This window comes from Nothobranchius furzeri, chromosome 1, assembly GCF_043380555.1.
Source record: "Nothobranchius furzeri strain GRZ-AD chromosome 1, NfurGRZ-RIMD1, whole genome shotgun sequence".
NCBI classification, from domain to species: domain Eukaryota; kingdom Metazoa; phylum Chordata; class Actinopteri; order Cyprinodontiformes; family Nothobranchiidae; genus Nothobranchius; species Nothobranchius furzeri.
This window is the reverse complement of record NC_091741.1, coordinates 74,589,342-74,605,558: the sequence shown is the minus strand read 5'-3', so window position 1 is coordinate 74,605,558 and position 16,217 is coordinate 74,589,342. Positions and strand designations below refer to the sequence as shown.

At 38.4% G+C, this 16,217-nt stretch overlaps 1 protein-coding gene across 7 annotated transcripts in view; it reads left to right on the top strand.

The window, feature by feature from the left end:
* ldb2a (LIM domain binding 2a) overlaps positions 1-16,217 on the top strand; it is a 115,964-nt gene that overhangs the window by 30,896 nt on the left and 68,851 nt on the right. For all 7 annotated transcript variants that reach the window (XM_070550254.1, XM_070550248.1, XM_070550253.1 and 4 more), the window contains exon 2: positions 9,948-10,050. In XM_070550254.1, coding sequence (XP_070406355.1) covers positions 9,948-10,050 — 103 coding nt within the window. The remainder of the gene's footprint in view (positions 1-9,947; positions 10,051-16,217) is intronic.

Genomic DNA, 16,217 nt, shown 5'->3' with positions numbered 1-16,217 from the left:
TGTTGTCAGTACCCTTTGTTGTACAAAAACAAGAATTTACCTTTCCAGTGATAATCCCCATTCATCCATCACATTGTTACTTTTGTTAAATTATCCTCCTCAGTAACTTAGCTGTTTGAGTCTTTTACAGCAGTACAACTTGCTTTGCGCACCAGTCAGATGGACACCATTCAGGAGCTGAATGGGGTTTCAGACATTGGTAATTCTCCAAGGTCGGGCCCTAGACATGCCTACACTCTTGGAGGCTTTTCTGTTGCAACGGGCTGGAGGCAACAACAAAAATACACAGCCTGACAAAAGCTTCCTGGGAAAACGGTTCTTCTTAAGCACAGAGTGATTGCAGAAGAAATTTCTTTTTTTCTCTCTCTCTGCAATAAGCAGGAAAAAATGGAGTTCCCACACATTACGTGTGAATGCATCTAAATGTCTAGAGCAGATTAAATAGATCTGGCTGCACTGAAAGTTAGCAGGAATAAATGATGTTTACATGAAGCACTTAAGGGTATCATTGAGTGTTTTAATGAAATTCTAACTTTCCATCCTGTATGGATGTTTCTTTATTCCACGACTTAACCCTCAGCTATGTTGCTATTTACTGAGGATCCTCACCACGCTGCCCCTCCAATCCACTGGATTTCCTGCAAATCCCCAGGGTTTGGCCAGCGCTGGTGATTTGTGGTTGGCTGGTGAGCAGTTGACACATTGATAAATCCCCTTCGGATGGGGTGCGATTCATTTGAATCAATAGAGCCTTATCGGCCGACGCCCATCAAGGCCGTCACGGCTGCGACCGTGTCAGTTCACCTCGGGTCCCTCAGAGTCAGCCTGATTTGTTGCATTTGACAACAAACATCGTCATGCCACGTGGTTCGTCAGAGAGTCCATGGGCGTAAATGAAGGCAGGATGTTGTCTGTCAGTGGGTAGCAGCACAAAGGTTGGGAAACAAAACAGAGAGAGGGAGATGGATATGAAGAGGCAGAGAGATATAAAACAAAACAGACTGATAGCACATTGCAAAGCAGAGTAACTTTGGCTTCTTTTTATAATAATTATGTGTTATTTGCAGTTTTATTAACTCCCAGTCACAGAATGAAATCAAAGTTCCCGGCATTCCCGGTTGTACATTGTGAGACTCCTCTGAGGTGTGTTCTGCTTTAGCTAGAGGATTCATACGGCTTGTGTTCACTGGCCGTGCTTCAGCTTTTCTCCGTCCTGCTTGGATCAGATCCAGCTTCTCCTCTTTCCTCAGATCTGGCCCAAACCTAGCCGATCCAGAGCTCAGCTAGCCACATTTCACAATTCAGTGACACACCAGTCAAAAGCGGTATGGAAGCTGAAGGGGGAACATGGTTCTTAAGGAGACTTTCTGTTATTATAATTGTGCAGTATTTGGATTTATTACATAGCACCAATAAATGCACAAATCCTTTGTAGCATAAATGAAACGTTCAAATCTGATTTGATTCATAGAGGGAGGATGCTTGAAATAAATGCTTTCCATGATGATGGAATATGCTGGCTATTTTCAAATTCCCCCATTGTCTGGGAGGCTTTTCAACACATACACAAAACCATCTATGGCTGAACCCTGCTGGGCTGAGCAGAGCTAATGGAGACAAGACAATAGACATTACTGTCAACTCTGCTCTTTTTGAAACGCTCTTTAAAATAATGTTGGTTTCAGACCTCTGTCAAATATTAGGCAACTGCTAAAATGAACTGTATTGAGTTAGAGCAGAGAATGTTATTTTGTAAAAAGTTTTGGTTTCGCAACAAAAAGTTTAATAACATTTTTGAGTCAAAATACACATGAGAATTAATGTCTGAGGTTCAAAAAATATGACTTGTAAATCTTTAATTGTTGGCTCAAGAGAGCAGCTATTTATGATTAAAACACTTTTTGTACAAAAAGGGTAATTGTGACACCTATAGTTTATTAAAATTACTAGTAAAACACCAATGAAGACACAACGGTCATAAAATTTGAGCATCGGTTAGAAGCCATATTGGATAGATACTAACTTTGGGAAGCTCTTATTTTGAAAGTATAATTTGCAGCTATCTTACCTGTGTAGGTGTTCAAAATCAAACATTAGCCTTTGTGTTTATCATTATGAACTCAATGGTTGTCATTACTTCCAGTGGTTTTGTATTAAATGAGTTTGCTGGAGAAGATTTGAAGAATATGTTGTTAAATTAGTTCACTGATGTGGCGATGTGACAGGCTTTGATTCAAGAGGCTAATGCTAGCAGCTAGCTCACCAGAAAAAAGAAAGGTTCCATTAAAAATAAAACAGTATGTGTAAATTTCTTACCTGCATGTGAAAGACTCCCTTTTTATTAATGTTGAAATAGCAATTTGAATCATCTTGTACTGCTATAAGTCGATGTTGGATCAGCATGACTCTGTGGCTGCTGTAGTTTTTATTTTTCCTCCCCGACACGACGTGGTCAAGCTGCTCAGACATGTTCACCAGCGCAAACCTATGTGAGCACCTGTTGTCATCTAATGTTGTCATTATTATGATAAAGATGAACAAAACAACAGGAGTCTCCTCCTCAGCTCAGAGCTCCTCAACCCCATGATGCAGGTATCTGGCTGGAACAGGTGAGCATCACAGTAAATCAGTGGAGCAAACTGAGCTTTAAATATTTTGGTTTTATGCTCTTTTTCTGCTCCAAAACATGAAAGTTAATAGGTGAGATATTGCATTTTCATTTAAGATAAAATTATATTTTTATTTTGATGTTGGCCTCTGAGAAAATAATTAACCCACAGTAAAACAGGAAGTGGAAAGGCTGCAGATAGATGAATAGAATAGAAAATCCCTTTATTGTTCCTCAGTGGGGAAAACTGTAACAGCAGCGATGACACTTATTACAGGAGAAAAAAAAAGAGAATATAAAATAAGAAAAATTAATAAACAACAAGAAAACGTGTATCCTGAATAGATTTTAAAAATGCTGAATATACCACAAGTAATGAATACCACTGATGTGTTTTATTTAAAATTGACTTGTTCGTGTGTAATTTGGTTATTCCACATTGAGAGTTAATGCAAAAATAACTTTGTTTCCAAATTAAAAGGTTCAAAATTGCATATACGTTGATGAAGAAAATGTGCTAATTTGCCATCACTTTTTCAAAAAATATAAAGTTTGGTCCTCGACTTCGTCCCAGATTTTTATTTCGGCCCCGTGTGAGTTTGAGTTTGACACCCCTGCAGTCTACATGGTCAAGCTTCTCCCTATATTACTGAACTGTTAAAGCCTTCTGCTCCAACCCAGCCCTCAGGTCCACCCACCAGAACCTTCTAGAAGTTCCAAAGACCAGATATAAAAGTCGAGGTGATGCTTCTTCCAGACTGTTGCACGCCAACTTAGGAATGATCTTCCTTTATCCTGACGTAGCATTGGCAGTCTGAACACTTTTAAAAAAACAGCTAAAGACCCTTTTATTTAAAGCTGCTTTTACCTAAACCTTTTACTTTCTTATATTTAACTCAATTTTTTATTTCTTTCATCTGTTCATGAATTTTAATAATTTTATGACTTTTTTTTCTGATGTTATTCTATTTCTATTTTGAGATCATCACGATTTTATTTTGCTTTGAACCATGTGAAGCACTTTGTGATTCTATGTCTGTGACAAGTGTTATATAAATCCAATTAACTTACTTACTAAAAGTTGCACTCAGCTACTCCACCGGACCATTTCTACCTGTTCAGATACTCAGAAGCATCCTGAAAATGGCAGCTAGAGCAGCCCGTTGAAGTGGAGGCACGCGCATTCCAGGAAGTTTTGGTAAAATTACCCTGAAGTCCCAAAAGTAGAAACACACCTTGTGGTGTGGTGTCCTTGAGTCACATCCTAAAGGAAAACTCCCCTAACATGTTCCAAATTTCAGCCTTTACACATTAATTGACTTTCATGTGAGATTTTTGATATTAAGTTAAACATCTTGGTGTTTTCTTAGTTAAAATCGATCAGGCCTGACATGCATGCTGCAATGTAAATATGTGTCTTGCTGCTCTAGGGGACCTCTTCTGAACTGTGATGAACACAAGGCGTTTTTTGCTCCGAATGTAGGGAAAACTATTACTTCAGAGAAAGTCACCATAAAAAATTACTTTTTGTAACAAACATCTCTTTTGTTTGTGATTTTATGTTTTATGATTATTGAAATGATATTAATAAATGGGAATGTTGATTTTGTGACCAGTAAATAATGACACACAGTTTTTATTGCGCGGCATTACCTTTAGGAGCCAGCTTTTAGTTATGAAAACTTGTGAAAATGAAAAATATACATTTATCGTTGAAGAAAATTATTTTATTTTATTTGAAATATATTTAGTGTCAACACTGAGAGGCTGTTTGAGAGGTGTTGTGTGACCGTAGTGAGCATGTTGGTCATCCTTCACTTGGCTGTCAATCCCAGGAGTGCCTGCCCCCTCCTGCTGCTGGATTATGGGCTGAACTCCATCTGAATGCTGAGTAGCACCAAACCCTGCCCTCCTCTCGCTGTCTCCTTTGTCCCGGTGTGTCACTCTCCTCTGTCTTTCTGAAATAGATGTATTCACATGACATCACACACATGCTGGCTGTTCACACCTGCTGATTCTCACAGTATGACACAGTCAGTCAAACACACACTCACACACAGACACACACAGCAGCTCGTGCAGTTCATTCCCGGTGGACAGCTGGTCTGTGCGATGTGTCAGACCTCTGTGTTTCCCATTTCAATTAATTTTATTAAATTTCCAAAGGGAAGATGCAGCTAAACAAAATCCTGGCGAGCCATCAGTTATCAGCCTGTTTTACAGTTGCACTGTGCAGTGAGTGATGTATTTTTGGACTGTTGGGATAAGCAGTTACTCAGATTGACCCAGTGGGAGCGCTATAATTACAGGTCAATAGTTTCTTGTCAAAGGCGATTTCTCCTGCTCAGCTTGTGCTGGTGAAACAAGCAACTTTGGTACATTAGTGCAGAGCTTGTGGCTACATAAGAACTCGGGGGGGGGGGGGGGGGGGGGGGGGGGGCGGGGGGGGGGGGGCAGAATTGAACCAGATTTCACAAAACTTAATTGAAATGTTTGTTTTTTAATCACTCACCTATACTTTTCTAATTAATAAAGTCAATGAGGCACATGATTGTTGCGTTTAGCTTTATGATTTTTTTAGATTTTCAGATTTGCTGCTGTTCTGTTGGTGGTGAGTTTAAAAGTATACAAATCGTATCCTGCTGGTTTAGATGACTTAACATGTTTCACTTCTTTTTTTAATTAAACAATTGTCTGTCAAAATACTATGCTTACTCCTACCAAAAGACTTCTAACCTGATTTGTTTAACTGCACATTTTCACCTTATAAAATCAGGACTTTTTAACTTTTAAAAGGTCCAAATTCATTGAGAAGACTCAGTTCAGTGTGTCACACACACAGTTCAACCCCCTAAGAAAATGTCCTCATGATCACTTATTGATTAACCAGCCGGGTTGGGGTCTTTTGCTTTGCATTGGACTTGTCTTGAATGTGACTCGTTGACCTGCAGGGCGCGGCGGTCACCGCTCATTGGGCTTGACACTGCTCAATGGTGACAGTGCTAATTGTCAACATCTGGGAAGTGCTTGCCATTTCTCAGTCCCAGCACAGACCGAAACGTGATGATCTGTCATAACATGTCAGAGTAAATTAGCATCAGCTAAATGTTGAGGGGTGGAAAAGGGAGGTGGAGGTTATCCCGCCGACATTATTAGGATCTTTTCTAAAGAGGGGAATGAGGGCAAAAGGCTGATAGAGGGATCATTGTCCCCCGCTGTATGAAGACGGATTCTGCATCTATTGTTAGTTCCTTTTACCGGCACTTGTGCTCCATTCTTCATGTTTTACCACCTCAACTTTTACAGCCCTTACAACTAGTATTTATGATACTGCTACCAGTGTGAAAGTGGCTACTAAAAATAATTAGAATCCACGGCCAACCATTCTCCACCACAATTAATAATACAGCTGTTTTAATGCTTCTGGATTTCACTATAACATCTTCCACTGCTGCTGGAAGTTAAACTACTGATGCTTCTAATGCCATTTATACCTTAACTGCTATCTGTAAAGTATACTACTATTTCAAGTAGCAACCTCATTCTAACGGCAACTGCATTTAATATTATTGTGTCCCAATCCCAGACGTTACTGGATTCGCCAGACCTCCCAACTTCATGTTCACTTGACACATGCTCACAGAAAATCACAAACACCACTGATGACAAAGTCTACCTAACTGAGGCGACCTCAACCCATGAGGTCAAGCTTTTATTGATTATCGGTCAAAGTCCTTCAGGAATGACATCAAACTTCTTAATGAAGAAGTTATCAGATAATCTAATTAAATGTTTAAAATATTGTGCTGTGAAGCGCCATTGGGGGTTGTACAATCCTAAGAACTACAAATATAGACCATTCACCATGATTATCCTGCTGTGCTTTAGATAGGAGAAGCCTTGAAATTCTAACTTCTTTGTTCAGATCCTCTGTCCCACTGGTGATCACCTGGGAGTTCTGGCTGACCTCCACTCAGCCACAAGTCAGGCAGCTTTAGAAAGAGTCCAGGTCAGAGTGACCAGAACCTCGCAGGGTGCTGACATGATGTCTCTACTTTTAGAGTCAGAAGGTACTTCTGAAACTCAGTCTTCATAAAAATGCTGCTTCTTTTTATTATGTTTGTCACATTTCCTAAAATTATACATTGACAAAATTGGAGCTTTAGTTTCTCAGGTAAATAAGATTTTTTACGTTTTGGTTGTTCATTCGTGAAAATAACTAAACTTCTGTAAAGATAGTCTATAGACAACCCAAACTATCACAACCCTTCTTATGGTGAAACTCAACTTCTGTTAGATTAGAATATAAGAAATGTAAAACGGTTAGACATTGGCTAGTGTTTAAGACTCGTAGGAACCTCAGGAAAGACACTCCTGAATCTATGCTTTAGAGAGAAGTAAAAAGTGTTAAAGGGCTTGTGCTTGAGACAAGACCACATTGATGTTTTTTATTTAATTTTTAGCTTGGACAAAATTAACTTTAAGAACACATCTTCCAAACGAGCTATTATGTATATTTCTGTTTTAAAATCATGTATTACAAAGTGAGTTTGACTGTTTCTATTAACATTAGGGCTGCACGATATTAGGAAAACCTGCGATATTCGATAACAGTGCTTAATATTGCGATATCGATATTACTCACGATAAATGAACAAATACTAAAGTATGCAGCGTTGATGTTGTCTGGCGTGTGACGTCTGCTCTGGGTTCAAAGCAAACAAAAACTAATGCATGAATCCCATTACAACATAACATTTTTATTGCAAAAATATGCAGCTGCACCTGCTACTGTATTAGCAGCAAAACAACAAACTGCATGCATGCAGTTTCTCAGTGACTTTAAAACATCACCTCCACCATAAAACTTTCTGATGCTCCAAATGCAGAAAAACATCCCTTACCAGGGTTTTTTGAATAAATAAAATCTGACAATAAGTTTAAATGTTAAATAATAGTTAACATCACTCAAATGCAACAGCAAATTCTCTCATTGCTACTGAGCATTTTCTCCACTTATGTGGTTATGATATAAGGCTGTTGCTGCTATTGGGAAGTGAACTGTGCTGGGCCAAACTAGGAGAATATTAAGATTTTCTGAGGGAAAGAGAAAAACAATTCTCTACCTTTCAGAAAAGGAACTGGCAAAAAACTACATGGAAAATATGTGAAAACGTTTGTTTTTAACCCCAAACTGAACAAGTTTATCTGGATCTTAAAAAGCAGCTCAGATGATGAAACTGCAACTATGATTCTGATAACAAGCTAACAAATTGAACTAGCTCCTCTTAAGATAACCAGCTAGCAGAGCTTCTGACAGTTTATGTGCAGCAGCAAATCAACTATCCTGATTAACAAGGTTATAAACGCTCATAAAGGAAAAATCACTTTGATGTGTGGGGGAACTTTTCCAGGCCCTCTTTAGCAGGGTGGGACTGGGAGGAGAGTGCTGTAGCCTTTTAGCTGGAAGCTAACCGCAGCCTGGGGCTAACATCAGCACCCGGTGGAAAACTAGCGACATTAACGTGGGTTGGTTCACCGGCACGTGTCACAGTCAGCCCGGTAAAAATGATTAACAACACCGAGCGGACTCACGTTTGAAAGCAGCGCTGATTCCAGAAACCTCAGCACAAAGTGCGTTCGTTGCTCTGAGCCAGCATGACAAACAAGGGAATGGCGCCGCTAACTCAGTTCGGGTGTGTTGCTTTCCATTCTAAGTGTCTACGTAGGGGGCGGGCGTATTACATGAACACACCCATCTGATTGGCTGCATATCAGAAGGGCTACATTTGATTGGTCAAATAATACTTCCACGTAAAAAACAGAGCTGGTTTACAAAAAGTTGATGTACACTGTAACATGGATGGAAATGTTCGAACCAAACATTTATCGCCATTTTTGACATGCTTTGCGATGGGCCTATCGCACTTCCTGGTATCCCGATGACGATAATTTTTTGATATATTGTGCAACCCTAATTAACATTTATAACAATATCCTTTTTAGAATTAAATGGGAAGTTCACTGAGAAGCATTTGCGTTCTTTAACGTTTGCTGAACGTGAAACTGGTCTTCTACCCCTATTTCTGGCATTAGCTGGTGAATGGACATAGACAAGAAAACTCTCCGGTCAGCCCTCTGTCACATTGTAAATTAGCATTCATGGACTCACCCATCTTGACTCATGACGGGAAAGGCTGTTGTTGATTAGTATCCAGGAGAGAGCAGAGCATGTGTGGGCTAGTGAAAGCTAACTGTTAGCATTAGTAACTTCATAACATGGCAGAACTCCTTCAGGCTGGTGTTATTTATGGAAATAAAACATCAACATTGCAGAGGGAACTGAGGCAGTAGAAGAGTCGCATTGCTATTAGCCAGTCAGCTAGATATTTGAATATCATGAATATTAATGAGTATGACTCTAAATTCTTCCCGTTTTCTGGCCCCCACTCCTCCGACAGACTTCTACTTCCTGAAACAGAAGCACAAGAGTTTTTTTATCCACAGAGAACAACTCAGAAAATATTCATTCACACTAGAAACCACAGCAGAATATTTGAAATGAGCATATGTCCACTTGTGTTTTTTATTGTGGACAAAAAAATGAATACAATAAGTGATAAGTTGTAGGTCTCCATGTGCTGTAATATGTAGAAAAAACTAGATATGGGTGTGGTTAAAAAACATTCATGCATTATGCTCAAAATTAGGCCATATGTTTGATACAATCTGCAACACAGCTGCATGTTTAACATGAAGGAAAACCATTGCTTTAAATTAATGGTTACGTATCTGGCTGTAAAGAGTAAGAATGTTTGTACTTTTCATGCATTCATCAGTCTGTTACACAGGTAGGCTTCTGGTATTTAGAGCTCACTTCTATGCCAAACCTATGAATAAAACATGACGTCTTTGAAAATCAGTTAAAAAAGATAACCGTAACCTAAGATGTAACACCCCCAGTTTTATCAAGGGGATTCCTTTGTTTTAATACTTTCAAATAGTTGCACCATGTCTTATGAAATATTGCTTTCAAGGTGGTTTAACAAATGCATACAGATGTTCAACAGCTGACTGACAGCCAGATGAAAAGAACAAATTCACTCTGATGTCCGTAGGTTGCATATGAAGCTGGAGCCAAAAGGATATTGGCTTAGCTGGAAGGAAACAAACCTGCAAGGAGGAGGGAAACATCCACCTTCACTCTGTTAGAACAGCAATAATACACAGTCACGTCAATGTTATGATCTACAACTTTTACTGAAGAGCCAATTTAGAAAGAATAAGAAATATTTAGTTTGAGAAGAGAAAGTTATTTTGTTTCTTTTTTGTCCAACAGGAAAGTGACAGTTTGTGGTGGGATGCCTTCGCTACTGAGTTTTTTGAGGAAGACGCCACCCTTACGCTGTCCTTCTGCCTCGAAGATGGACCAAAAAGATACAGTAAGTCGATGAAAAATTTCTTTAGCAATTTTTGTTGATGAGAGAAACTACTCATTTTTGTTGTTATCTGTTTGCTTCATAGGTTTGTTCTCTGTCAACATAAAATCATCTCTTTTCACTTTTGTGAGCTATACTAAGTACATTTTAGACATTTCTAATATTTATTTAGAAACATCTTTGCACCTTAAAATTTTCTCTTGAAGCAGTAGTGAGTGAGATGCACAAAATAATAAAAAACATTTATGTTGACCATATTATTAGTTTATTTGGAAGGAAAAAATATCATGTGACTGTTGTAGAGTTTTTAAATTTAGTAATATTTCTAAACTATTATCCTTTACCTTCTCACTCAGTGCATTTACATGTGCTCTGACCGACGTCTTAGTCGATCCAAGTCGATCTTATTGTAATAAGCTAGGAGTCTTTATTCTAGTTTACATGTGCATTAGAAAACCGGACTCTCGAATACAGTTTGTTCCACTCCGGTACAGTAGGTGGCGATATGCCCCTTTTCATGTCAGCATTCTCCCGGTTAGCATATAGCAACAGAAGCAGTAAACAGAGGCTGGCGGGAGTGAAGAAGACATCATTGAAACAGGATATGCACAATGACTGAAGGAATGTACAAGAACTGCGCTGCAGCACAGCTTATTTGATACGTACTGTCCTGTTTTATGGTGTTGCTTTGTGACAATGGTCTTGTCAGAAGACCGTTTCTGTGGTCTCATCACTTTCGTAACACGAGCGTCGTACTGGTTTAGTTTGGCTAACCCGCTTACATGCAGAATGTAATCGAATTGTTATCTGGGTGCTTCAGCTCGATTAGAACCAGTTCGTTTTCAGCCAGACTAACATGTTTACATGCAATTTAAGAAAACCGATGTGGGTCTTTTTAGAGTAATGCTTTGGTTTTCTGATGTGCAAGTAAACGCACTGAGTTTACCACCAAATACTTCCCGAGCACAGCCACCGCTGCAGCTCACCGCACCCCACAGGGATGGGTCAAATGCGAGGTTGAATTTCACCAGTGTGTGATGACTAATGGGACTTTGACTTAACTTAAACTGACTTTCATTTTAACATCTTACCTAATCTTTTCATCAACTACCAATTACATGGATGTTTACATCAAGGCAACTTTATCACTACCTTTAAAGCAGACCCTGGTGTTGTGCTTTATGGAAACTCTTTGGCTTTATAAGTTTAAGAGATCTTTCTGTGGTTTTCATCATTCCTGGAGATGATTTTGTGCTGAAATGAAAAAGAAAATTTTATAGTATTTTTCACTTTTTTACCTGCTGTGCCCTTTTCTGGTTTTCTAGTCAAGTTATTGATTTCTTACCTTTCCAAAAATGTCTATATAACACCTCACAGAAAAAAAGTTAACTTTCTAAGTTGGTGTTTGTACCACTGACTCGACTATTTCTACGCATCACCCCTCTGAAGCGGTGCTGGTGAGGAAATGAGCGTCTCTTCTCCTCCTAACTACAGGTTTTTCACCTCATGTGATGCTGAATATTGACGCAACATCACATATAACCACTAGTAATCTCCTTCTGAAAATTTCATCACAGGTGCCCACTGAGAGTTTGCCTTTCTAAATAATGATAAAACCACGCTCTGGAAAGTAGGCACATTTTTGGGAATACTCATTTTGAAACACCAAAGTTTTTTTTTACATGGAAACACCAAAGATTTTTTTATATGGATTTAAAACAGTGGAACCCAAATCTGCATAAAATTGTTTTGTCCTCATTTGTGATGCAGTTCGGAGGATTGAGATGTTAAAGTTTTGTTTACAGACATTTGGTGCATTTTAAGGTTTGGTTTAAGTGGATCTCTTGAGCAATTCTGATCCTGGAAGTAAAGTATGATGGCATTTCTAGTCTTGGCCTATAAGTGAAACAATATCTCTCCAAAGTTTTGGCAAAACTGATTAAGAAGCCAAAATGAAACACTCTGAGGTTATTGAGGTTTGCATGCTTTAGTACACAAAAAGAAGCCCCTTCCTGTCTTTTGAAACTTGTCCTGACAAATAGTTTAACAACTACATAGAGATGTTTAACATCTGACTGACAGCAAGATGAAAAGAATAAAACCACTCTGATGTCGGTGGGTTTCATTTGAGGCTGGGATCAGAATGATATTAGCTTAGCTTGAAGAAAAGGTTGAAAAAGCAGCATTCCTTTTGTCAAAACTACATAAATACACATTAACACGTTTCATAAGTATACTGACAACATATCTTGCTTAGTTTATGGCAAGTAATTTTGGGGATTTTTTAGATTTTGTGATAAAAATCTATTTAAGCATTTTATGTGGTGGTCCATTTTCTGGTGAAAGCTAAATATTATGCAAAACTCAGCTTTTGCCTCCATCAGTTTTTTGTCGGTGTTTGGTTTTAGGAAGTATGTGTCTAAAACAAGTCACCGTTTGTGTTGTCACAAACAGCACAATTAGCATAGAACCATCTCTCATGTACAAGAGACTGCTTCTGTTGGAGGAGCAGCGGCTCTATTTAGAGCCCCTCCTAGATATCAGAGCTTCTTAGCCTATAGCAGCCTGAGCGTTGGATGGGTGGGCGTGGCCAGGTTCAACTTATTTTTGTGACAGAGACCTGAAACAACTCATTCTGAAAGGTACTGAAACTGCCAAGAATAAAAAGGCTACTTTTTTTTATGAACATATTTTGTGTCGACTATATAACTATTATAACTAAGAAAAAAAGTCATATGTTCACTTTGATATTCAAGCTTTGAAGAGTTCTGTTTTGTAATTAGCAATGTGTCTCAAGAGGTGAGACATGAGTTGAATTCAATATTGCAGGTTTTTCTTCAAACATCACTGACTAACGTTTTTTATTTTACTAAAATATTGAAGGTGAGTTTTTTCCCTGGACATGAAAAGGCATTTGAGATTATGTTTACCATGAACTTTTTGTTGTAATTTTTAAACTAGAAGTATGCAAAAATTAGTTAAAAAATCTAAAACAACCTATCAGTTGCTTTTCCTTTTTGGTCTTAGTTTAGATTCTACATCATCATTTAATGTCCAGATATGTGGAAAACAGGTCATTGGTAATTAGTAACTCCAACAATTTGCTCTCTGCTATGTAACTGTGATGGTTCCCCTCATGTTTTCAAGCCAGATGATTTCTAGACTTCTATTGATAATTATACCTCAGTAGGTTGCCATTCTTGGGTTGTAAACTTTTAAAAGTGCACACTTTGAACTCAAGAAACACCAAGAATCCAGCGTCTTTTTTGCAGCTGCAAGTGTCAAAACTGATATTTTCACAGTGGTTGCTAGTTTTGTCCTTTCCATCTCATCTGCATAAGTTTGTGTTTTGATATCTGAAACATATTGAATATCACACAGACACAGATAAGGATGTGGTGCTCTGAAACCAGCAGATGTGTGAGTGTGTCGGCAGCGTGTGTGTGTTAATATGTATTGCAGTTCAGTCTCGGGGAGGGAGGGAGGGAGGGAGAGAGAGAGAGAGAGAGAGAGAGAGAGAGAGAGAGAGAGAGAGAGAGAGAGAGAGAGAGAGAGAGAGAGAGAGAGAGAGAGAGAGAGAGAGAGAGAGAGAGAGAGAGAGAGAGAGAGAGAGAGAGAGAGAGAGAGAGAGAGAGAGAGAGAGAGAGAGAGAGAGAGAGAGAGAGAGAGAGAGAGAGAGAGAGAGAGAGAGAGAGAGAGAGAGAGAGAGAGAGAGAGAGAGAGAGAGAGAGAGAGAGAGAGAGAGAGAGAGAGAGAGAGAGAGAGAGAGAGAGAGGAGGATTGTTGTGAGCCCAGCTCTGGTTTGCTTTTCAAATGTAAAAATAAAAATCCCCAATGGTGTAGAGGTGGTAACCCTGTTCCCCCGTGAACGGGAGGCTTAATGCCGTGGCGATGATGACTCACCATGCTTTTCTCGATTCACAGTCAGGTACGCTAAGTTACACACACGTGCACAAACACATCCCCGTTAAACCTTCCTCACATGTCTGCAACAGTTTTTTTCTTTAAAGAGGAACTAAGAATCCAACAGTGATGATATTCAAGGCTGTGTGTTACCATCTACTTCTTATGGTAATTATTGAAAATAGCAGCTTAATGAGTTATACAAATGTTCTTATTACCACATGTGGAGAAGGTTCCAGGTAGACCTTTTAATGCTTTCTTCTTAGCACTGCTGCTTTTATATCCACCACACTACCATAACAGCTCAGCTCATCACAAAATGGGGCATTATTTAGATTAATTCATGTGAATCTGCATGTGTTTTAGTCTAAATTGGGTTGTTACATGAATTACATGAAAATGCTTGAATTTAAATGTTTCTTTTACACGTTTTTTTTAAAGCATTTGAATTTGAATTAAGACTTGAAACTGTTGCTAAATTGGTTATAGCACAAAAAAGTTTAAATTATAATTTGGAATAACTGTACCAGGCATGTATATATCATACAATAGGCATAAAACTATTTTCAAACTCTTAGGTAGAGATACTTTTTCCAACTTGAGTGGTGGAGGAGTTGAGTATATATATATATATATATATATATATATATATATATATATATACAAGTTTAAGTCGGTGACAAATATTCACGTATTCTTCCTAACAAACATCTCTTGCCCTGAAGAACAGGGTAAACCTTCTTTATCGTGGGTTTCTGTCACAGGTATTTCAGGTTCAATCTCCTGGTTTAACGGCAGAATGCACTTTAAATGTTAGAAAACAGTAAGCTCAAACATGTTGCTAAATTCTGTCAGTCTAGCAGAAATATACAGAAACATTGTGTTACTGATAAGAGACATGATGAGTTAAACATACTGAGAAGATTCACGGCCTGAACATGTTTGAGCATGTTTGACAGCTGCAGGATTCAAAGGAAGGCTTTTTTTGTCTTTCAGAGATCTTCAGGTTTCTTCAGAACATCTGTTTTTTTTCTCTCATTTCTAATTGTTTGCATCTGAAAATTGTCAGCTCATTCTGCTGTTGTTTTCATGTTCAGTCATGATGCTTAAACAAAATAAATCACGGTGACCTCCAGTGATCGTAAACTGGATCCATCCTGCAGCTCGGCGAGGTTGCTGTCACACGGGTCAGAACAACACTGACCAACAGAGATGTGAGGGGGAGGAAGATGGTAAGCGGTGGTTCAGAAGCAGTCATGCAAAAATGTTGTTATAGCAAAACAAAAGGTTGGAAGAGTTCAATCAAAACAGGTTTTAAATTTAAACCCAGGGGCCAAAGTGGTGCACGGTGGTATAGTACACATCGTACTAGGACCTGTTTTAATTTTTATATCTATGTTGGATTTCTATAAAAAAGATTAAATATGTGGATCTTATATGGCAAATGAAATAAGAAAGTCTATACAGCTGTTTTATTAAACAGATTCATCATGTTTTATACTTGTAGTTATTTTCACTCAACTATCTGTTTATTCTTCCATTAAAACAAGTCAGTGAATTAAAATTCCTGTGTGCGTAATGCACGGAGGAATACATGTGGAAACTCCAGTCCTTGTTGGAATTAAATCACATTTATTTGAGTGGCTTATGTGATAATTACAAGGCAGAAAGAAACATTTCATTGAGTTTGAGATGCACTAATTTCATAATGTTGAGATGTGGAAGAATTAGAAAAGCTAATTTACCTAATCTGTTGCTTTATTTGCAGAGAACGGTGTTTAGGTGTTTTGGGTCTCGTCTCCAGATGTTGCTCGTTGTGGCTTCTCACAGAAATAGTTTATATTGGAAATGACTATTTAGTTTTTTTGGAAGATAACAACTGTCTGACTTAAGCTTCATCCTTCATTCCGAAATCAGTTTTGACTGTTTAGTGTAAAAGTAAACATTACAAAACACTTTGTATTTTTGTTTTTCCGTTAAATTAGATCATTTTTCTTATTGAATGTATTTTTTTCAGCTAAGAAAAGGTGAAAGAAGCCTTTAGCATGTATGTGTTCAGCCTACAGGAGATCTACAGTGATTTACAGACACAATACATAACCGAGTGGTTTTCTTTCTTTTTGTCAACAAATTTTACTGTTTGTTTCGAAGTTTGACACTACAACGGATACATGTGTTACTGTAAACAAAAACAAGCTGCACCCACATTTGCGTCTCCAAGTGCAGCAGCTTCACTGATCACATGTATACTGATGAACATCTATAGA